This window comes from Schistocerca americana, chromosome 2 (genome assembly GCF_021461395.2).
Source record: "Schistocerca americana isolate TAMUIC-IGC-003095 chromosome 2, iqSchAmer2.1, whole genome shotgun sequence".
NCBI classification, from domain to species: Eukaryota; Metazoa; Arthropoda; class Insecta; order Orthoptera; family Acrididae; genus Schistocerca; species Schistocerca americana.
Genome location: NC_060120.1, coordinates 676,715,058 through 676,740,925, shown reverse-complemented (window position 1 = coordinate 676,740,925; position 25,868 = coordinate 676,715,058). Strand labels below are relative to the sequence as shown.

The 25,868-nt window shown below is 38.4% G+C and overlaps 1 protein-coding gene across 1 annotated transcript in view; it reads right to left on the bottom strand.

The window, feature by feature from the left end:
- Positions 1-25,868, bottom strand: part of LOC124594939 (serine/threonine-protein kinase Pak) — a 133,121-nt gene that overhangs the window by 39,333 nt on the left and 67,920 nt on the right. The window contains exon 4 of the mRNA XM_047133441.1: positions 15,581-15,813. Within this exon, the coding sequence (XP_046989397.1) occupies positions 15,581-15,813 (233 nt within the window). The remainder of the gene's footprint in view (positions 1-15,580; positions 15,814-25,868) is intronic.

Below are 25,868 nucleotides of genomic sequence, written 5' to 3'. Positions count from 1 at the left end.
ATGAAAGTAAGGCAACCAAATCTAAAACTGCACTCATTTCTAACAATAATTTCAATTGTTAAGTTTTAATACCTTATTCTTTATCAGAACCTTAATATCTGTTAGAAACGTAACACTATAGAAAACTTATTTCAACCAAAAAATAATCTGCAACAGAGTCGTACACACACTGATTCAGCACATTATGAACTGAAAGTAAAGAACTCAGATCCACTTTTCTAAGTACAAGTAAATTTCAAACACACTGTGATAGCACGCATATCCACACTACTAGAGGCAGAAACAGAAATCTTTCTGCTGAGTTTACTGTAATTTTCAGCGTTATTTACTGGAACTACTACTTATGCATCTCATTCTCCAATGGTGTTCTCATTCTCGTAAGCATTTATCAATTTTTGCCAAGATCAGAAATAGGAGGCATGACAAAAATAGATAGTGAAAGCAGTAAAGCTAACAATTTACTGTATAGTTAATGTGCTGAGACACTGATAAGCAGATACACTAGACTGCAGGTGCAATCAGGCCTTTCTATTACCACACCCAGAATGAGAGAAAAACCGTTTTACTGCAATTTTTGTGAGCACATGAACTGCACTGAGAAGTAGTGCACTGAATTTCAAATACATTGTAAAAAAAGGAACCTTGCAGTATTTTATATGACAATTTTAAATGTGTGTTATATATACATTATTTAAACACCACATTAACATAAAGAATGGACTGTGATATAAGTTAGGAGTAACAGATCTTCCCATGATTAGACAGAAAGTTGGATCCGATAAATTTTCAAAAAATAATATATGACATTTTTCTCAATTTTCTTGTCTTGGAGCATAAATAAAAAAAAAAAAATGCATTTCATTACATGAATGCCATAGATAGATAGTAGAACAGCTTTGGCAGGAAGTATTATATATAAATCACAGTGAGAGAATCTTACTTACCTGAAGATCGATACTGACTAGGTAAAACTGCCATTGCAGCAACCAGGCAATTTACAGACTTTACAGAAAAGATCAAGATATTGGCAGAGCAGGTTAAACAGTGATTCAAAAAGTTAGGGTCAGTGACTTATGAACAAAACCATTTTACAGAGGAAATAAATTCCATTTCCACAAAATTAAAGGCTGAGCAATAATATACAGTCCAGAAAATAAGTTCTGTTTCTGCAGCCACCATGAGAGGGGTACACTATGAATAGAGTGATAGGACAAAAATTCGATATCTTGAGGGGGGGAGAAGCTGCTGAAATTTAACAATGGTGATAAGAACAAAATAGGGAACTGTGGACAATCATTCAAAAGAAGTAAACCAAAAAACAGATAGACAAAGTATAATCAAAACGTATTTCTGAACTAAAAACTTAATATAGTGTGGAAATGTCTGAGCTATGCAGCATCAGTGACACTTGCGGTCTGACTCACAGTTGGCTAATTTGAGCTGTGAGCACCAACTCACAATGTGAAACGAAGTTAAAGAGTCAATTTGAAGAAACTTCTGCCACTACTGAGGACCTAGAAATGAAATGAGAAGATTTAAGAATTTCGCAATTCAGAGTCAATGACTTTTTAAGCAAATGCAGCAGCTTGCCATACATCTTATAGCTCCTCTTGTTGTAAAACACTATGCTTAAAATTCACATTTAGGTTATGAAATTGTCACCTATCTGCATGCAGAGATTGGTAGGCTAAAGGATGAAATAAACCAAACTGCTACCAAGCCACAAATGCAATATTGTATAGTAACAAGGCCTGAGCAGCTGGCACCTGTGTTTGTAGTGGAGGACAGCAGGCCAAGGCATCATCATGAAGTATCTTAAGAACAACACGGCAGGACACACAACCAGTTGTGTTTTTAGAATCATTCTGAGGTATCCTTCCCAATAGCTGGAATAACATTCAAAGATCCCCTTTCTAGCTAGCCATGTGCAGAGAGTGGTCCCAGTCTGTAGGCTATTGAAGCTGCAGAAAGTTATTTACACTACAATGACTTCATGCAGTGGTTTCTGGTGAAGTATTCATTGCAAGGGGTCTCAGATACATCTTCACACTGGAGTTTCAAATCAAGAACCTTACAATAGCAGATTCAGTATGACAGTCTGCATAGATGTTTTGAGAAGTATTTGAACAAAATCAAATACGGAGACAGAATAATAGCTCAGGCAGACTACTAAGAATTTTATCACAAACTGCTGACTGACATTATGGAGATAAGGTTGGCCCTTCCTGACTCCAATGTGAAACAATTACTAATCATGCTGGACTATTCTGATTTAATGCAAGAACACCAAGTGCAGGAGCAGCACATCCAGTTTGACAATGGGAACCACGGCCAGTTGTAAAGTGGCAGAGTGGCATAGGAAAGTGTCTATGATGCATGGCATGGAGGGGCTGCAAATTACAATCAGAAAGACCAACATAAGGGTGCTGCAACTATGATCAAGGCAACAGCTCGACACAGCAAATCAGAAGGGAGCAACAATATGGTTCTGGATACAAAGGACCCATGAAAGAATGACCAAACAGCCATGAACAGGCAAATGAGCAAACGTGGCATTCAAATTTGTTATGAGGGTACGAGATGTTCCAGATATTTTGTAACCAAAGTTTGGAAATAAATAATTTTGTTGAGTCAAAGTGAAATCTCTTACTACTTTTGAATATAAATAAACAAGCTTTCTTAGTGGAATTATATGCATTTTTGTTATGCAGGATAATCGTTCAGGATATAAAGTTTTAATTATTATGTAAGAAGATTTATTACAGGACAAGTCCTGTTCTGCGTATTTTATTATTAGCACGAGATATTCAGCCTGGTCTCCATGCCATTCCAAGGGAGTTGAAGACATACATGGAGTCTTTACGGGCAAAGTAGTCAAAGGTAGCAAAGAGTCTTCTGTGCCGGCCAGTCATACCAATGACCGTAAGTTTATATCAATAATGTATATACGTATGTTTTCAAAAAGTGTAATACGATACTTATAATATGTGTTGAATTTAAAGGTGCAACAAAAGCCTTAAAAGATTGGAGTTTCCAAGTCCTGGGTTTTATGAAGTTATTCTACAGATAAGAAGAATATTTAACAAGCTGGGGGTTTGCAGACTATTCCGAGCTGAAGATCACAATGAGGCAACTTAAAATATAAACAAATCCTTGCAGAGGGAACCATACAACTAGCTGATATAGAAATTAGGGTTTCATCCACTGAACACTTGGTTCAATACTATAATGGAAAATTAATGAAAAGGTTGTTTCTCTGAAAAGTAGCTCAATGAAGAGCTAAAACAGCTGGAAATCCCAAGCTACACAGAATTCTAGCTATTGTGTGGTGTATAAAGCCATTACACATTTAAAGAAGGCAACTGATATGAAGCTGGTAGAAGATTTCAGTCAGCACACTCAATTCAGGGACAATTTAATGAATTTATTGAAACAATATACCAATGTATTAGGAAAAAAGACAGGGCTTGATTAACATATTTCCATTCAAACTAAGTGGGAAATCAGAAGAGCCTTTTTGTGGAGTCTTATCATATGTAGTTGTTCAGGAGAGCTGTGATGGAAAGAGAGATTAACAAATGGCAAAAGAAGAAGAAAAGTTGCAATGTTATAGACTGCTATTCCTTTGTTTCCATCATAATTTATTTAGATTTACTTAGATTTAATAAGTCTCCAGTATATGCTTCACATCATAGGCAATTTTGTGTAATCTGTTAGAGGGTTTACATTTAACTGGGTTGATTAGACAGCATACAGTTAGGATTCCTGGTTATGGTTGACACACACGTAATATGTATGGTTTGCTGTTTCACCTTTCTACTTGTGCAGGGTACCACCAATTTGCACTGTAATCTTCTAGCACGGATTTTGTATTAATTTTGGCAGACTGGAAAATCAATCTTCTTACATTATCATATTCGCAGGACAGAAGCACAGTTTCAGATTAGTTATTGGCGAGTTGTGAAATAAGCTCAGGACTGTGTTTTCTTTCTTTCCCCTTGCTATTGGTGATAAGTTGACAAATTTCTGCAAACAGGAACAGAGATGTGAATGCAAGGAGCAAACAATACTATTTGTATTAAGGTCTGCAAAAGAATTCTCCATCCCTATACTGCAACAGGAAATTAGTAGCTAGTGCTTACCAAACACTGTAATAGTGTTTTGTAGATATACAGCCACCATACCAACAAGTTATGCAAGAACGTGAAACACAAGGAGAAGGGAAAGAGAAGGTGTATGATGCTATTTCACTAGTGCATTGTAGTTTAAGTGGATGCATAGCCCACAACACAATACAATACAAATCAGAATACGAAAACAAAAGCAACTGGCAACACCAGTTCAATGTGGCATGTGTGTCACTTTCAACCACAATAATTCGGTCAGAAAAATTCAAGAGCACTTTATGTGCAAAGAACAATTACATTCCAATCAGTAGGGATTACAAGAAAAATGACTGCAAGATAGTTCAAAGCCAGACATCGCAATTGTTACACTGTGTTTACACAAAGAACATGTGGTGCTGTGATGTAGCCACAGCACACTGTTTGTAAAGACTTACATGGTGCAAAATAGTGCTTGTTCTCTTATCTCTCATCCCCATGGATCAAATTAATTAGGCCATGTTATGGGTATATTGTGCATTTTCTTTCTTCTCGGTTGGCTGATTAGTGTCACCAAATCATCAGCGTGTGCGACAATCCTATATGTAAGTAGACATCCTATATGTAAGTGGACATCCTATATGTAAGTGGACATCCTATATGTAAGTGGACATCCTATATGTAAGCAGACATCCTATATGCAAGAAGACATCCTATATTTAGTATAGTATTTAAAGTAAATACTAAATCTATATTATATGGAGTGTAGTAAGTAGAATCACGTACGTAGAATCCGGATCCGGGCACAATGGCCAGAGACAGTGGTTTTGTGTGTGTGTGTGTGTGTGTTTGTGTGTGTGTGTGTGTGTGTGTGTGTGTGTGTGTGAGTTTATTTCATTGTGCCTCTCTGTGACTCAAAGTCTGCTCTACATGGTGAATAGCAATTAATTATTTTCATAAGGTTATAATTAACCCTATATGTACTTTATTGCAGAAAGTTATGCTATTGATCCCTATTAAAGGCTTCTGAACTGTTCTGTTCAGAGGAAAGTAAGACCTTGGTTAAAACCTATTTGAAACAAACCTTGTACCAAATGTGTTCACAGAAAGTTTTCCCAGCCATGGCTTTTGTGGAGCTTCTCATGGGCTAGCATGCAAATTTAAGGCAAGGAATATTCATACCATGAACCATGGCTGAAGCAACACCACCTAAATACACAGGCCTACACACAGCGACCATTTTGGAGCATGACTTCACTAGCTAAGGACCGTTTGTTACATGAAGTTTCAGGTCATGAGTGTGTTGTGTGGAAAATGTGTGCCACTTGAAATTTGTTTATTTTATACAGTATACACCCGTAGTTCTTGTTTAAAGCCTGGGACAGAAGTGCTGTGTTCCCTATTGCCAAGGAAATTGTAAATCACAAGAAGAAATTAAAGTGTACATGTTCCAATGTTCCAGATGCAAGAAGCTGAGAAATCACTGGCTCACTGCAATACCCAGAAAGGATTTTGTGCCTGCACACCATTTAAGTAAATGATGATAAATTTGTGGTTTGCCATTTGTTGCCACTGCACCACATTTGTCGGTTTTTTACAGCATTTCTGTATAGAGTGCCAAGGCCACTCGCTTCTTAATTCAACAACATAGTTGACAAGATTAGTACAAAGCTGGCTGTAGAATGTTTGTCCTGAACATAACTGTTTTGACAAAGGATAGTAATACTGACTTTGGCGTGCTGTTACAGATTTGTCGCAAACATTTGCTAATGGAAAGTATTGTTTGAACAACATGCTACCATTGTGCTAAAACAGGGCACATTTTAACTGTCAATCTCAAATGACAGAGGATACAAGAAGGACGAGTTCCATCAATATTTTCTGGTTGAACAGCCATCATCACAACTGGCTTTCTAGGAATAAACTGACAAAAAGTGAATGTGTCTGGAAGCAGTACAACTTCAGCAAGCCACGAAGAGAAGTCAAATGTTTTTTATTCCAGTCTTTGATCACAATATCAATTCTTTAGACGATGACTGGTTACAGTCCGTAATGACCACCCCCTGATCTGCAATATACAAAATATATACACCTAGTGAGCAGTGTGTCTTTCAACATAATACAGCAATATGTGTCACAGTATACTATCAAACAACCAGGAAAATGTACAGATAAAATAAGGTAAAACGTAACTTTTTTTACACAATGTCCTAAAGTGGTAAGGCCATAATGGCATCGTCGGAACATATAATGAGCACTGCATCATCACATATATCTAAAATAAGGTGTAGATTAGGCCACATTGTCCACACAGTCATTATTCCAACTGGCTACTGAAGTACAGTAGCTACCAGAAATCTGTTTGCCTACATCCTCCCTAGATGTTGCTACTGTGGACTTGGATGTAGTCATCATTTACGCAAAAAATATAATCTGCCTCACGTATTTATACCTAGCCTTACTTGATGATTTATGTCAAGAACAGTAGGCATTTGCCTTACTTCCATACATTAGCCGCTCTAATCCTGTAACTGATTATGTCTTACCTATTCATGGAATGTATAACCAGACTATACAATTTTATTTATTGACTGTTAATATGTTGTTTAAACGTTTTCTGTGGGAGATATACCACATTGTATGTAAAGCCCTCTAGTGGTTAAGTTCTTACGATCAGTGCGCGCCTACATCCTGGTGGCCGACCCAACAGAGGGTGCTGAACATTGATCTTTTTTCAGCTGTCATATAGACATTTTATCTTTCATAGGCAATTTATAGTTTGCTACAGGCTATGTATTACGTATATTAATTGTTGACCGTAAATTCACCATAAAAAGGGTCGGTCCTGTTCTCTTCGTATATTTCCTTTTAATAATTTTAAATGGGTAACTGTATTCATCTTTTAATGTATCTCAATTGGTTTCTATGATAGTTATCAATTTTAAAAGTCTGCTACATGTATTTTACCTAATGTGTTTTTATCAGATTATATTTTTTGTGGAAATGATGACTACATCTATGCCCACAGTCACGACATCTAGGGAGGATGTAGGCAAATCAGATTTCTGGTAGCTACTCTACTTCAGTAGCCAGTTGCCTATTCTACACCTTATTTTAGATATATGTGAGGATGCTGTGCTGATTATATTGATATGTTTCGATGATGCCATTATGGCCTTATCACTTTAGGACATGGTGAAAAAAGGTATGTTTCACCTTATTTTATCTGTACATTTTCCTGGTTGTATGATAGTATATTGTGATACGTATTGCTGTATTATGTTGAAAGACACACTGCTCACTAGGCGTATATATTTTGTATATTGTAGATCTGAGGATAGTCACTAGGGACTGAAATTGGTCATCATCTAAAGAATTGATATAGTGGTCAAAGACTGGAATAAAAAACATTTGACAGCATTGGATCACTGTATATGCGACTCTGTTGCAGTTGGTGAAAATGAAGGGAAGTGTGAAATCAACTGAAAAATATTAATGTGAAAATAAAATTTCAAGTATATTTCAGTTACTAGGAGAGCATAAAGTCGACTTGTCTTCATTCTGGACCATCACCAGCAAGACAGACTGTCTACTTTTTGTTACATAGATGCACCACCAGGATCTGTACATCTGTTGGTTATTCTGTAGTTATTAATGGAAAGTTGGAAGTTCGTGTTTTTTACAAGGAAACTTTGGTAGATAATGTGTCGAACTTATATAAGTTTCCTATGAATGTAAATTGCTTACATTATACTGAAGGTATACTTAAGCGTGTTGAAACCACACATCTCCCGATTTTAAAAAAAAAAAAAAAAAAAAAAAAGTACTTATTACAGTTAATGCGAGATATTTTAGATATGCTTGACTCTGATGATAAAAGGTTTTTTTTTCCAGTTACTAATGTCCCAAATACATCTTGCGGTGAGTAGCAGGCACAGACTAAGATATAAAACAAAGGACTTGTTGTTTTTCTCTCTTGTGCAAGTTATTTTACTAGCTGCTTACAGGTTCGCAATGGAATCTGGAAATCTGTTAACGCCCCATCCCAGCACAATTTCTCTTCATCTGCTTCTTCCAGTAATGCTGCAACAGAAGTAACTGCTTTGTATGGTTTGCGAGGTCCTTCAATGATGCTATCATTGCTTTTCTTCTTGTCTTCTCCTACATCCATTCTAAAAATTATTTTTGCCTGTAAACATTTGCTATAAAACATTTCCTTTGAGCTGGGAACTGTGGTGCTTTGAAGTGATCATGTAATTGGCATAAAACGTATTTAATTTTTTCAGTTCACTAGTATACATTTTTTCTTTCACTAGTTTTACCTATGTTATGACATGCTTGCAGGACATTTTTGGTCTACTGTAGATAGATGGTCAAATTTGGTTTAATGGTATGAAATAACACCTGAAATTCACCAGTTGCTACCATTTCCTGTAATAAAGGCTGCCATTCAACTGCAAACAGTGGTGGTTGAAAAGCACTTAATGTTCTCTATACGCCTGTCTCTATAGGCCCCCTGGCTCAGCAGCTGTTGTGGCTGAGCACCTGAAGGATAATTTGGAAAATATTTCGAGTAGATTTCCCCAGCATGTTATAGTTCTGGGTGGAGATTTTAATTTGACGGATATAGACTGGGAGACTCAAACGTTCATAACGGGTGGCAGGGACAAAGAATCCAGTGAAATTTTTTTAAGTGCTTTATCTGAAAACTACCTTGAGCAGTTAAACAGAGAACCGACTCGTGGCGATAACATATTAGACCTTCTGGTGACAAACAGACCCGAACTATTTGAAACAGTTAACGCAGAACAGGGAATCAGTGATCATAAAGTGGTTACAGCATCGATGATTTCAGCCGTAAATAGAAATATTAAAAAAGGTAGGAAGATTTTTCTGTTCAGTTCAAAACCATCGTACAATATGTGTTAGATGAGTATGTGTCAAGCAAGATCGTAAGAGATGGAAAAGAGCCACCGTGGTACAACAACCGAGTTAGAAAACTGCTGCGGAAGCAAAGGGAACTTCGCAGCAAACATAAACATAGCCAAAGCCTTGCAGACAAACAAAAATTACGCGAAGCGAAATGTAGTGTGAGGAGGGCTATGCGAGAGGCATTCAATGAATTCGAAAGTAAAGTTCTATGTACTGACTTGGCAGAAAATCCTAAGAAATTTTGGTCTTATGTCAAAACAGTAGGTGGATCAAAACAAAATGTCCAGACACTCTGTGACCAAAATGGTACTGAAACAGAGGATGACAGACTAAAGGTCGAAATACTAAATGTCTTTTTCCAAAGCTGTTTCACAGAGGACGAATGCACTGTAGTTCCTTCTCTAGATTGTCGTACAGATGACAAAATGGTAGATATCGAAATAGACGACAGAGGGATAGAGAAACAATTAAAATTGCTCAAAAGAGTTCAGGCCGCTGGACCTGATGGGATACCAGTTCGATTTTACACAGAATACCCGAAGGAACTTGCCCCCCTTCTTGCAGCAGTGTACCGTAGGTCTCTAGAAGAGCGTAGCGTTCCAAAGGAATGGAAAAGAGCACAGGTCATCCCCCTTTTTCAAGAAGGGACGTCGAACAGATGTGCAGAACTATTATGTTCAAGTATAATGACTTTTCTGGAGTCTAGAAATCTACTCTGTAGGAATCAGCATGTGTTTCAAAAGACGGACGTGTGAAACCCAGCTCGCGCTATTCGTTCACGAGACTCAGAGGGCCATAGACACGGGTTCGCAGGTAGATGCCGTGTTTCTTGACTTCCGCAAGGCGATCGATACAGTGCCCCACAGTCATTTAATGAACAAAGTAAGAGCAAATGGACTATCAGACCAATTGTGTGACTGGATTGAAGAGTTCCTAGATAACAGAACGCAGCATGTCATTCTCAATGGAGAGAAGTCTTCCGAAGTAAGAGTGATTTCAGGTGTGCTGCAGGGGAGTGTCATAGGACCATTGCTATTCACAATATACATAAATGACCTTGTGGATGACATCGGAAGTTCACTGAGGCTTTTTGCAGATGATGCTGTGGTGTATCAAGAGGTTGTAACAATGGAAAATTGTACTGAAATGCAGGAGGATCTGCAGCGAATTGACACATGGTGCAGGGAATGGCAATTGAATCTCAATGTAGACAAGTGCAATGTGCTGCGAATACATAGAAAGATAGATCCCTTATCATTTAGCTACAAAATAGCAGGTCAGCAACTGGAAGCAGTTAATTCCATAAATTATTTGGGAGTACGCATTAGGAGTGATTTAAAATGGGATGATCATATAAAGTTGATCGTCGGTAAAGCAGATGCCAGACTGAGATTCATTGGAAGAATCCTAAGGAAATGCAATCCGAAAACAAAGGAAGTAGGTTACAGTACGCTTGTTCGCCCACTGCTTAAATACTGCTCAGCAGTGTGGGATCCGTACCAGATAGGGTTGACAGAAGAGATAGAGAAGATCCAATGGAGAGCAGCGCGCTTCGTTACAGGATCATTCAGTAATCGCGAAAGCGTTACGGAGATGATAGATAAACTCCAGTGGAAGACTCTGCAGGAGAGACGCTCAGTAGTTCGGTACGAGCTTTTGTTAAAGTTTCGAGAACATACCTTCACCGAAGAGTCAAGCAGTATATTGCTCCCTCCTACGTATATCTCGCGAAGAGACCGTGAGGATAAAATCAGAGAGATTAGAGCCCACACAGAAGCATACCAACAATCCTTCTTTCCACGAACAATACGAGACTGGAATAGAAGGGAGAACCGATAGAGGTACTCAGGGTAACCTCTGCCACACACCGTCAGGTGGCTTGCGGAGTATGGATGTAGATGTAGATGTAGAATGTTTCCTTATTCATGGACCTTTCCGTGAATACCTAATTATAATGCCAGAAAATAACTGGCTGATTATTAATTCCTTCTATAGTAAATTCACGTAACCAGTCTGAGTTCACTGGGTCAAATGCAGCTGCTACAAATCTTGCTGTGATGAGAACAGATTGGGGGAGGAACAGTTGGATTTTCTATGTGGCTTTTATTGCTTATCATCTTCATTGAATGATACATCATGTTCCATAAATCTCATTCTGCTGAACAAGTCAAGATATAAATTAACAGCAGGAGGCGGCACTGTAGGTAATTCATGTGAAATATATAAATAATATATTATGGCACGAGAAAAGTAGTTGGTTTGGGAAAAAAGCCACAGCATTCCTTTGGCAATATGCAGCTGCTGTTTTTATCTACTACATTATGCTAAGCATTTATGTAACCTTACAGATTTTCGGAGTCATCATCTGTCTACATTCTGAAATAAACTGGTTGCTATGAGCAATAGTGTGAACTGGAAGTCACATACTTGAGTCCAAAGATTTTAATAAAATATGGGAGTGGCTAGTAAGGTACTCATACTCTTTTAGTTTCTTTTCAGTATCTTGGGATTTCCAATTTTCTGCCTGGTGTCTTCCAGTGTCATGTTAGATGTTTTAGTAACAGTATCTCTGGAAAGTTTTTAAGGCAAACTGGATTCATATTATTGTAAGAATATATTTTCGGAGAGACATTTAATTCTCATATCCGGTGTGACTCCGGCAAACTCCTCCCATTGATCATATATAAAACGATCTCTGAAAGGTGTAGCTGAGTCAGCATTTATGATTGTGCGTAACTGTACTTTCTGTCTTCTTTAACTAAGCATGATTGAGGAGAATGGTTTATTGTTGCCCTTTGACCATCATAGTCAGATAAACCATTTACTGTGGATTCCCATCTGTTTCATGAAAGACGTTTGGAATTAATGCAACAGAGATTGATAATTTATTCTACATCCTCTTTGTTGGGGATATTACTATGGCGAAGAAATCAAAGTTGGACGACAATGTCCACAACCAGTACTTTCAGTGCAATCAGTATTATACAAGATGAAATTAATATTGAAATAGGCACACACAATGACTTCCTAGTTATTTCTACTAAGCATTATTAGCACCACTCTAATTACCTGGTGAAGTGTAAAAAGAAGTTCTGCTGTGGGCCTTTAGTCTGTCAGAACTAAAATAACTAGAGTACTCATTAAAGATCATGACCTGGAATTTTATTCCACTTTTTATGTATGTAGCCATTGCTTCTTTCCTTGCAGTATGCCTACAGTAATTCGATACTGTCTACTACCCTTTCAAGTGCATCTGTTCAATTTCTGTGACTTCTAATGATGTTTTGTGGCACATATTACAGCTACAGAACTATCTTTTGATTTTTCAGTTACTTTTACTTATATGAGAAGTTGTTCTTTATTATGTATCATGCTTGTTGGGTTTTCATGAAAAAGTCCAAAATTATATCGATAAAGTGTTCCACAAAGTAAAGAATGAGCACAGCATAGTTTTACTTAAGTAGAGTTTGTATTATAGTCTGCGCACAATTTCCTTCACTGATACACTGAAACAGCTTTGTTCTACAGTGAGATAACCATCTCAATATCTTGTGCTCTATTGCTATATGTGTTATGTATCTATCTGACTTCGTGTAATGGTTTACTGATTCGGATTGTCATACAACTTTTCTGTGCTGAAGGGTAAATTTTAATTCTCCCTATGGTTCCTAATATTTAGTATTCCTTACATTCTTACCGGATTTTTGGGTTTCTAGGATTTTTACTTCGAAGAGCTACAGGGTTATTTTGCAATTATACAAATATCTACAGAATCATTTGGTCATTTATACGAATATAGCTATTTCTGATATAATTTTGGGCTTAAATAATCTATGAAATTAGTTTTAGTGAAGTCATTGCTTAACAGACTACGTAATGCAGGAGAAAAATTATGAGATACTTAGTTTATGATTAAATTGGTAGCACCCTCTGACAGAATATTCAGTGAAGGATACGAAAGTCACAAATTTTTTTTATGTTTAAGGTTCTTGTGAGCCTGGAAAATTACAGAAATAAAAGATCTTTGTCATGTTTTTTTTTATTTGGTGAACACTGTCTCAGGAGATGCCCCACTTCATCGAATGATGTGGGTTTTGTGTGCAGTCAGCACATTTTTAATGTTAAGGGGAGACAAAAATTTACTAAAATAATGCAGAAAATAAATTCTTATATTCTGAAGGAACTGTGTTGCTTGATTTCAAAAGGTTATTGTTGTTTATTGTTGTATATGACTGATATTGTACTGAAAGAAAAGTTAAGTCCCTGAAGTGAAAGAGTAAACACAAATTTATGCCCACTGATGTGTATTTGCAGTACACTGACAAAACAACTGAACATGCTCACAAATCATGGACCAGTTTTTTACATTACTTTATGTAATGGTGTAAATTTCCTTAGTTTAATCACATAAGATTTAATCACACATCCAGATCATCCCTATCCCTTCACTGCCTAGAAAAACCTACAACAGAGATTTCAGTCAATTAATGGTAAAAGTTAAAATATGACTTATAAAAATGGTGTGATGTCAAGAGTGTCTGCTCAAAGTTCAGTTTCTGAACTCTGGAGGAGTAGCTGATGCTTTCATTAGGTCATATTATGTTTACAGCAACTATTAAGGCAGTGGAAGGCAGAAATTCTCACACTTTAGTCTACATCTACATCTGCATTTTGTAAGCCACAAAAGGGTGTGTGGAGGTGGATACATAGCTTAGCAAGATAGTCAAGACATATTTCCATATTACTGCTCCGAGGAGAAGTCCAATGTTTCAATCATTTTAACACTTCATTTGATGCTTTGTTAGAAAACCATCATGGTGTTCACCCCAAATGGTTTATGCAAACCAAGAAAAACTTACATCTACAGGGTGGCGCACGAAATGTGTTACCAATTGTTTCTTTCACAATTTACGACGTACATTAGATATCCTGCTGGGATCTCTACAGCAGTACCAGCAGAGCTTGGAAAAACAAACGAGTTACGAAATGATGTGTAATTCACAATACTGCCACTAGGAGACTAGTAAGCAGCAATGGCTGACAATGCAAGACTGACGACACAGCAACGATCGGCAATTGTGTTACTTTTTCATTAAATGAAAAGCCTTGTTGTGACTCCGAGGCATTTTAGACAACAGATTAACACACGATGGGTCCCTTCCAAGAAGACCATCCACAGGTTGTACGATAAATTTGTACAGGAAGGAACAGTATTCGAAGCGAAGCGACCTCGGCCTAAGCCTGTTTGTTTGCCGGAGAATATTGAAGCGGTACGAGTTACTGTACAGAGAAGTCCCGGGACATCGTGTAGAAAGGCAACAGTGCAACTGGGAATATCCAGACGCTCCGTTCAATGCATTCTTAAAAGTGACCTCCATATGTATCCATACAAGACGACCTGTGCACAGAAGCTCACTGAAGAACACAAGCAGCAGAGACTACTGTTTGCTCAGTGGGCGGAGGATAGGGAAGAAACTCTCAACAATGTTTGGTTTTCAGACGAGGCGCATTTTCATTTAGACGGTGTGGTTAACAAACAACATGTACACTTTTGGGCCATTGAAAACCCACAAGCGCTTCATGAACGACAACATTAAGCTCCGAGGATTACAGCGTGGGCAGCAATTTCCAGTCACGGACCTATTCAACCCTTTTTCTTTGAAGAAACAGTGAACAGCGAACGTTATTTGTGCATGCTTCACAATAGCTTCATTCCACAGCTTCTTATACTGCCTTGCCCTTCAACACGCAGTGGTTCATGCAAGATGGAGCAAGGTCACATACTGCAAACACTGTGTTGGAGATTTTACACAAGCATTTCAACATGCGGATCATTTCACTCAGGTTTCCAGGTCGTTTCAGTGACGGACAAAATTGGCCCTCCAATAGTCCAGACCTCAATCCATGTGACTTTTTTCTTTGGGGGTACATAAAGGAAAAAATTTTCCTGAAACGGCCACATGATTTAATGGAGCTCAGAAGACTTATCCTTCAAGCTTGCAGTGAAATTACGGAAGACATGTGCCGTAGGGTAATCACTAACTTCAGCACTCATTTGAAGGAAGTTAGGAAACGAAATGGTGGACATATTGAGCATGTGCTGAGTTAGAACAAATCTCCATGGACGGCTGTTCATTGTAGTATATGTTCCTTTCAGATTGTATTGATAATAAAGTTTATATTCAAAAACAAAATGGAAACACATTTCGTGTGCCACCCTGTAGATAACCACTCATCCCAAACATTAGACTAGTCACTATGCTGCAGGGACAAGAATGACCATGATGTAAAAGCAATTGTTCAAAAACAATGCAAAGAGAATACTGGGAAGGGTGGGCCACATCTTCGAAATCATTCTTCTCTAGTACTAGATGAAGCAACATTTGATACAGACAGATATCAGTTTTATCACCGTGTGTTGATGCATATAATTGTAACTGCTTAATTTACAAAAAGTTTAGTCCAAGATGATCTCCCCCTGACCACCTCTTTATCAAATTCTTTCAATCAAACTCAGAGATTCAATGTGCAAGTCTCATACTTACTATAGATTTTGTACGTTCTGGCCGAGCAGCAACAGGTGGAGGTGGGGGTTCTTCATCCACCTCACTGCTGGTTGGGGCTGAAGTGACATTTCCTCCTCCCTCTGTATCTGGTGTTGTTGACGAAGGGCTGCTACTAGAGGGCTGGCTGAGGCTATGCTGGCTATGACTTGACCCAGATTGCGTTGTCACTTGCCGCAAACTGGGTCTTGGGGATGGGGCTAATTCAGCTGTTGCTGTCAAAAGTCACATTCTCACTATCTCGACTACACAAAAAGAGGCAGTTCTTTTTGCAGTTATTCCTTACACAGAATGTCACATTTTTATATGAATGAAGTTACACATTATGTAAAACATGTAAAAAAAGCAATGCGCAGTTATAATACAGCGAAGCATGACCTAAAATAACAACAGGATAACACAAATGATGTGATGCATCAACACATCAATTAAAAATGATGACATTAATCATTAAGGCAAAGCACGAAAAAAATGAATGGTGCATATTTTCAAATGCCTCTTTAAAAAGTACAGGATTGCAAACAGCATAACTAGAAAGATCTAATGCTTCTTAAATTAATGAAAATCCACAAGAAAATAAAATTCACCTGCTCTCAGAATTGTTAATTACCTCAAAAATTGAAGACAACCACACTTTTCATGTAGACAGTGATTTATATGTGATTTTTATGTTTTCAACAACAGCTAAAATACTAGAAATATTAATAACTATCAAATAATATAATAGAGGGAAACATTCCACGTGGGAAAAATTTATATAAAAAACAAAGATGCTGTGACTTACCAAACAAGAAAGCACTGGTAGATAGACACAATAAAACACACACACACACACACACACACACACACACACACACACACACACACACACACACACACATTTCAAGCTTTCGCAACCCAAGGTTGCTTCATCAGAAAAGAGGGTAGGAGAGAGAAAGACGAAAGGATGTGGGTTTTAAGGGAGAGGGTAAGGAGTCATTCCAATCCCCTTACCCTCTCCCTTAAAACCCACATCCTTTCGTCTTTCCCTCTCCTTCCCTCTTTCCTGATGAAGCAACCTCGGGTTGCGAAAGCTTGACATTTGTGTGTGTGTGTTTGTGTGTTTTTTATTGTGTCTGTCTACCACCACTTTCTCGTTTGGTAAGTCACAGCATCTTTGTTTTTTATATATAACTATCAAATAAGATATAAACTGATAATACTTAATGCAGATGAGATTCCTTTATTACTAGAACTAAAGCCCAACAGAAAACAAGAATGCTGATACTGGTTCTTGAACAGATGAGGTAAAAGACTTCTTCCACAGAACATAGTGAGGAAAGGGAAGATTTACAATTGTCATCCCATACATATGCTTATATTTGACATTCACCCCTCTCCCCAAACTACGAGCAATCCACTTCCTGCAACATTGTTTTACATGACAAAGCAGTCAACATTTAGTGTGTGTGTGTGTGTGTGTGTGTGTGTGTGTGTGTGTGTGTGTGTGTGTGCGCGCGCGCACGCGCGTGGGCATGGGTGTGTGACTTGCTCCCATATGTTCCATCCCATGTTTCACAATTGTTTCTGTTTCCCACCAAGAGAGATAAACATGATTATGAAGCCTATATCATGGTACTGAGAATGAAAAAAGTGTCCCTTAATATCCTCCTGCACAAGATATCTCAAGTCAAATACATATATAGAGAAAGAGATGAAACAAGTCTCATATCCGGTATGTTACTCTGAAACCTAAAAAGCAGGTACAGATAAATCAGTTGTCATACTAAACACAACAGAATATTAAAAAAAGACTCTTCTCAGTCTGAAGAAACAAAATAAGGAGAAAATAAAAATATGAAAGACAAAAGATATGACATCATGAATAATAAGGAAGGTATAGTTGAAACAATCAAATAACTGAACAACAGAACACTGATTAATGAGAGTAAGGAAATTGTCATGAAAGATCAAGGATGCTTAACAGCAGTAGCCTACAAGGCTGTGGCTCTGTGACAGACTTGTGAAACATCATATCCACTATCTGTCTAGCTGTGATATGTGACATTACAGCAGACTTGGGAAATGAAAGAAAACCAAGATAAATCATTTGGTAATATTTTGAACTCAGTCATTCTATGAAGTATAATGATGCCAAGATTTTCACACAAGCATCAAAACACTGGGACAGCGTCATCAAAGAATCTGTTGAAATTAATATCGAGGAGTATCTTATTAACTGTAACATCCGTTTCCAGCTGAGCTCAGCTTGGAACCCAACACTTGATCTTCTGAAGATGCAATGGAGGCAACATCAAGACCCCAAGGGACACAAGTATGAAGATGGAATTAGTACATGTAACAAAGGACACATGTGAAATGGTACCTCAGACAACAGACACAATTCCTGAGGACATTCTTCCGAGTCTTGCGCGACAATTTGAAAACCACAGACCTGAAAATAGCACTGCAGCTTCTCCTGGCGGGCATGGACTTTGGACACAACGCCTGACATGGTAAGAGAATGTCCTAGATCATAGGAGGACTTAAATGATGACAATCACAAGATAAAACATTTAGCACGGCTTGGATGTCATTCAGAACTTAATACAGCAAGATTGACAATGGATAATAACCACAAAGTACACAAGCAGAGTTCAGAACAGCCAAGGCTTGAAGAAAATGCTACAGTCACTGCTACTGGGTGGCCCACACTACAGACAGAGCGCCTGATGCAGCTCGGACAGAGGGAGCACCTAGCGCAACATATGCATATATACCACACTCGTTCCACACTGGAATCAGCATCAGACAGCACCTGAAGAAGACTGCAAGTCTCGCAGTTGAAATATCATGCAGGAAAGATGCGAATGACTGGCAGTATTCCAATTATTCAACATGACAATGCCTTGCCGGGAAAGCATGAAGAATTACATTAGAAGACTCTATGGGGAGGAAATGTATGTGAATATCAGAAAGTTGGATACACTTCGACAAAGATAGGGGAGACTTCTCAGTCCCTTTCCGTTTCCTGCTGTGATGCCGAAAAGAGAACGTGGTTCTCGTGTTTGCTAGAATTAAACAATCATGGCAATTCCAGTGTGGCCAACAGAATTAATCATCAAGTGAGATTAGCATTGTTCAGGGTGGAAGTATATGACATGCGCCACCAACTTGATGTGAGACATGTGCCACCAACTTGATGTGACACCCAGAGTGTTGCTGTCTCTACATCTTTTTATGGTAAATTCCCTAACCAGACAAGACAGGGAGCGAGTTAATGGCACCTGCTGGTTCCTAGAGAGGGCACGAGGAAAACATCAGCAATTAGTCATGTTTTGAATATCTTAACGACAAGATGCAGCAGAACGAGGACACTTGCACAGAACGAGGACACTTGCACAGTTGTCAAACTGAGCAAGAAATATCTCAATGTGACCACCTAGAAGGTATGAGTAAAGGTGTTTACTTTTCAGTTACCCCCAGAAAGCTTCCTGTTGTGGCCATTGTCAGTGCAGTGGAGCAGGTGGTCCTGAAACTTCCTGCCAGTGAGGCTTAAGAAATTTGACAAGAGACATGTAGGGTGATCACTAAAACCAAGCTTCCCCAATCAAACACCTCCTGTGACAAGAGGTTGGCCCTCAAACGACTCCGGGAAGATGACATCATTCTGGTGTTACCGGCCAATAAGGGGAATGCTACCTTCATCCTACAGAAGGCAGATTATGACAGTAAGGTGCGGCAACTTCAGGGCGACCCGATATACAGACCAGTAGAAAGGGACCCCACAGATAAGGTGTGGATAGGAAGACCAGTGCTATTCTAAAGAAAACTGGCGTTCCAGAAAAGATCGTTAAGCAGCTAAGAGCTAAAGCACCAGTATCACCCAGACTTTATGGCCTGCTTGCCTGCCTGCACAAGGAAGGGGGTTTCTCTACATCCAATAGTCAGCAACAATGGTGCAGCCACCTAACTCACTGCTCAACACCTTGGGAAGATGCTCTCGCTATATGTGGGGAAGTGTGCCCATCACATTCACAACTCAGAGGATATCCTACAACTCTTCAGGCAGCTACAGATCATGGACTCTGACATTATGGTCAGTTTCGATGTGGCCTCCCTGCTCACCCCCATACCACTGAATATTCACTTGAGCTGATTGGAGGAAAGTTCAACAGTGCTCTCCTGGACTCATTCAGGCACATACTGACCTAAATGTATTTCCTTTATGAGGGTCAATTCTATGATCAAACGCAAGGGGTGGCAATGGGTAACCCTCTCTCACCAGTGGTGGCTAATCTCTTTATTGAAAGATGTGAAGAGGAGGCACTTATTACGTCAGTTCCTGATCAACTGCAACACTTTTTTTGGTATGTGGATGACACCTTTGTCATATGGCCCCATGGGAGAGAAAAGCTCTATGTTTTCTTGGACCATCTAAACTCATGCCACCTTACCATTAAATTCACCATGGAACTGGAGTAGGATTGACTACTCCCTTTCCTAGTTGTGATAGTTAAGAGGAAGGCAGTTGGTACCTTCAATAACAATGTGTACAGCAAACCACTCACACCAACTTGTACCTGCTAGCCAGCAGTTGCCACCAGCTGTCACAGAAAAATGGTGTACTCAGAACTCTGGTCTACCGGGCACAAACTCTGTCAGATCCCAATAATTTGGCAACGGAGATAGAACATCTATAATCTGTGTTCTACAAAAATAGATATCCTTCTCAAAATGTTCAAAACGCACTGCACCCTGTTTCCCTGCCAGATATTTCTGAAGAGGTACAAGAGGAAATACGGAGGGTTGCATATTTGTCACATGTCGGGCTGATATCTGCCAAAATCAGCAGAATTTTCCTAAAACATAACATCAGAAACATGTTCCATCCACCCACCACAGTTAAGGCTCTGTTATGGAGCATGAAGGATGATCTGTGTCTACAGAGACTGAGTGTTTAGCATGTTCTTTGTGAATGTGGTATGGCATGCATCGGCCAGATGACCACAACTGTTGATATCAGATGCAAAGAGCACCAAAGGGACACCAGACAGACAGGCAACCAATCCAGCAACTGCTAAGTATTGAGTTCTAAACAATCACTCTACAAAATCTAATGAGGCCAAGATTTTAACACAAACGCTAAGATACTGGGACAGCATCATCAAAGAATCTACTAACATTAAGGTCATGGAGAATCTTATTAACCGTGACATCAGTTTCCAACTGAGCTCAGCTTGTAACCTGGCTCTTCTGAAGATGCAACAGAGGCAACATCATGACCGCAAGGGACACACATATGAACATGGAGTTGGAGATAACAGGACAGTACATGTAACAAAGGATGCAGGTGAAATGGTACCTCAGACAACAGACACCATACCTGAGGACATTCTCCAGAGTCTCAAGCGGCAATTTTAACACCATCGGCCTGAAAACAACACTGCAGCCGCTTGTGGCAGGCAAAGACTTCAGGTGGAACACCTGAGATGGTATACCATGGTAACAGAATGTCCTAGATCACAGGAGGACTGAAGATAAAAAGTCTAGCACAGCTTGAACATCATTCAGAACTTAATACAGCAAGGTTGACAATGGATAATAACCACAAAGTATGCACAGAGTGTGCGGAACAGCCGCATCTAGAAGGAAATGCTACAGTCGCTGCTATTGGTCAGCACGTACCACAGACAGAGCACCTGATGCGGTTCGGAGTGCAGAGGGAGCGCCTACAACAACACAGGCATAAATACCAGACTCATTCCACACTGGAATCAGTATCAGACAGCACCTGAAGAAGACTGCGAGCCACAGAGTGGAAATATCATGCAGGAAAGATGTGAATAACCAGCAAAAACCTGATTATTGAACGTGACAACACCTTGCCAGGAAAGCATGAAGAATTACAAGTGGAAAGACATTAATGTTACAGTTTTGCAGACATTATAATCATAATTAAATGATGCACAGCATGTAACAGATAGCAATATTGACTTCTGAATGACTGTTCAAAACATTCAAGCAGACAGAAACACTCCTTAGAAGATGACACTGCAATGTGAATGTGTTAATGAATTACAGAAACTGATACAACACAGACTGATATGAGTAAACAATGTTGATGTATGAGGTGTGATCATAAAGAAATAGGAAACTTTATTTATTGGTCATGAACTTTGTCACTTTCAAAGTAATCCCTGAAACTTAACTAAACTAAACTCTGCCCGGACACGCCATGAAGGCCCAATGGTACTTAACAGCCACTGTGTCATCCTCAGCCACAGGTGTCACTGGATGCTGATATTGAGGGGCATGTGGTCAGCACATCACTCTCGCAGACGTATGTCAGTTTACGAGACCAGAGTCACTACTACTCAATCAAGTAGCTCTTCAGTTCTCCTCACAACGGCTGAGTGCACCCCTCTTGCCAACAGCACTCAGCCCGACAATGCTTAACTTTGGTGATCTGATGGGAACCCGTGTTGCCCCACACAACAAGGCTGTTGGCTTTCAAAGTAATCTGTATCAGATATAATACACTTGTGCCAGCACTTTCTTTTATCTTGGAGGCACTTCTGGAACTCACTTTTCATTATGGTGTTTGGCTCCTTCAGCAATTTTGTTGTTATCTCATCAATGGTGGCAAAACAACATCCTTTCATGGTTCTCTTTGGTCTCAGGAATAAAAAGACATCACAGGGGGCCACATCTGGAAAATACGGTAGCTAAGGCAACACAAAAGTTTTGTTTTTTGCCAAAAATTCACTGAACAAGCAGAGGTGTGAATGGGAGAATTATCGTGATGCAATTTCCACAAGTGGTTCTGCCACAATTCTGGTCCTTTTCTTTGGATTGCTTCACACGAACAGTGCACAACTTCCAGGTAGTATTCCTTATTGACCATATGACCATATGACCAAATGGTATGAACTCATTATGCACTATCCCCTGTAATCAAAGGAAACGTAAGCAACCTTGTCAAATTTTTTCAGTCTTTGCTCTTCAGGCAGTTTCCAGTGGACGATTGGGCCTTGATTTAGACATCATACCCATATACCCATGTTTGTCACCTGTTATACTTCCTTTAGAAGTTTCATTGCTGACTTCATTCAACAACTGCTGAATGATGTCTTCGCAATGTTGTTTTTGGTTGAACTTCATCAATTTCAGACCAAACTTTGCTGTTACACATTTCATTTCCAAAACATCCAAAAAAAATTTGTTTGGCATGAGCCAAAGGATATGCCACTACCTGCAACCTCTCTGATGGTGATTCAGTGATTTTACAGAACCTTTTTGTCTTCAGTAATTGATGTCCTGGGTGTCCATGGTGTTATGTTGTCTTCAATGTCTTCTCGATCCTCTTTGAAACATTCATACCACTCATAAACTCTTGTCTTTCTTACAATAGACTCACCAAAAGCCATAGTCAACAGTTTGGAGCAGTGCTATACTTTATTCCATTTTTCAACAAAATTTAATGTAACTTCTTTGTTCCATCTTTTCCGGAAGTAAAAATTCGCCAAGCTGGAAAATGTATATAACCTTTTCGACTGTCAACAATAAACAAAGTATTCAAAAGTGCTGGAAATGCAAACATACATCAGGAACATGTGTACCAACAAGATAAAAAAAATAAATAAATTTAAAAATCGGATGTATAAAGCTTGTGAAATTAAGGGATTCCAATTAATTTTTTATCATACCTCATCATCCTCTGTGGATTATAACAACACACAATATATCTGAATATTCACAGCTGAAGTCATGAAGACATTAAAGCTACCCGTATGAAAGAAGATGCAAATACATTCAGGGTGGTAAACACTGAATTTAATATGTGAAGAACTGCGTTGTTGGAGAAAAACACTTTTCCACTCCTCAGACCACACTACAGCCCAAAAGGTCAATATGTATTCCCTTAAGACATCCACAAGTTATAGCCCACCTTGCTGCTATTTCAACTTCTGATCTAGATATGTAAAGTTATCGAAGGTGAAATAATACAGTAAAAACAATAGTGAGTACAGAATAAGGACAGTGTTTTAAATGTACAATTACCCATAAACCGCTTGGATGGAGTTTAGAAAACCGTATTTCCCTCTTTTCACCTGTAGGAGGAATTATGGCACATCAAATATCAATCAATACTAATTTACTCAATGCACAAATAATACGCAACTAACAGAAAATTACAAAGATTCAAAAATATATAATTGTAAGAAATTTCTACTTACTTAGAAAAATGTGCAAATACAGTCAATTTCAACCCAAAGTATGTATTCTGACTACTGAAATTAATCCATTTAAATAAAAAAAAAGAAAGTAGTAGAGAGAACTGCGGAAAGTAAGACAATGGGAAAAGTTGCTAAGAATCAGAAGTTGAGAAAGATCTACCTAACAAGTACGCAAGCAAATCAAGCAAACATACTCAACAATTGAAATCCAGAATCTTGATAAATTAATGACTCTTAAAGACACAATGTCTAATGAGGTTGTGAGAAAAGGGAAAGATAGTCGATACTAGATAGAGCAATGTCAAAGATGATAATGATGAAAATCAAAACCAGCAAGTAGAAAAGATAAAATGTGGCTAAGGAAATGAAAGCAAGGAGAGTAATAATAGGGGGAAAAAATCTGGTTGAAAAAATCTGGTTAAGTGCCAGTAGAACTCGTGCACCGAATGTTCTGTACAAATTGAATTATGTATATTGATTGTTCACCCATACTGGGAATCAATAATTTCACCAATTTTTGCCTGTTATTGATATCGATACTGGCAAGGTATCAAAATTGGACGTACATGGCCACATCTTTTGATTGCAGTGACATAGAAACTTAAATATTTTACACCGCGAAGGGTCCGTGGCCCTTAGTACGCAACACAAATTTCAGCTTGGTATGTCTACACCTGCCTGAGAAAAAAACGGTCTTAAAAGGTGGACAGAAGGACAGATAGCAGATGACATTTTTTTTTCTTTTTAGACAGTTACAAATTAACAATTTCCAGAGATTTTCCTTTACTTTTACTGTCAAAGTATTGTTTGCCAAATTTCATGACTCTAGGTCACTGGCAAGTAACCTATAGATTTTGATGATTGAGTTTGCTAGTATAAAAATATGTTACACAAATGGCCATAACTTTTGACTGCACTAACTTAGAAGTTCTAACTTTTTACATCGCCAAGGCACCTTAGACCATAGTATGTGGCATAAATTTCAACATAATATGTCCACCTGCTCCTGAGAAAAAGACAGACAGGCAGGCAGGCAATGAAGTGATCCTATAGGGGTCCAGTTTAGGGATGGGAAAAACTTACAGGTTAAAACCGATGCCGGTATTTTCCGGTATTTATTTGGTTTTGGGTGTAAAAGGTGCTTTTTTATAATTTTTTACTAATAAATGATTTAAAAAACTGAAATATCAATTGGTCATGGCAGCAGTGCTAAAATTTTTCATTTTTAAACAAACCTTTTTTTAAAAAGGACGTAATTTTTATTTGTTAACATTTGCACTTGCTTGAAATATTGTTCTATCATAGAAAATGGGACAAGTGAACAGCAGCATTTTAATAGCAATGCCGATTTAAATGAGCAACTAAATGTGGCATAAGAACTGGTTCAGCATTGCTGAAACAATGATGTCTCTCCTGTCATGTGTTGCGGCTTACTGTATGCATGTATAAGCAATGTGCAAGATGTGTCCCCAACCACTCTATACAGTAGTCTCTCACTGTCATTGCCAGTCTTCAGTTGTATAGCAGAATGGCACCAACCCTAACTGGGAATATTTTTACAAAGTGATGTAGCAATGAAGTACAATGCTTAATTAGTTTTAATAGAATAAAGATTAGTCTGCTCTTTCCACTAATTAATTGCAGAGGAAGGAAATCAATTAATTAAAACTTGACAACAATTCACTCATAATATACAATAAAAATAGAAAATAGCTGATATGCTGTCTGTGTCTACATAATATGTCTTTATATGCTTGTAGCCCTCAAAAATGGATGAATGAACATGACAAACAAGCTTCTTTAACCACAGTTTTCACCCTTTTGCACTAACTATTCAAAACATCCAAATAGTGGTATGATCCCCAATTACATGATTTTTAAGCAGAGGTTCAAAAAATTAGAATCAATAGAAGAATAGTGGTGATCTTTTGTAGTATTCAACCATTTACCACTTTTCAAGGAAAGCAGTAAATGTGGACAGACCAACTTTTCTTTTATTTGCATATTTAATTTAATACTTTTATTCTGTATCTTGAAACTGAAAGTCAGAA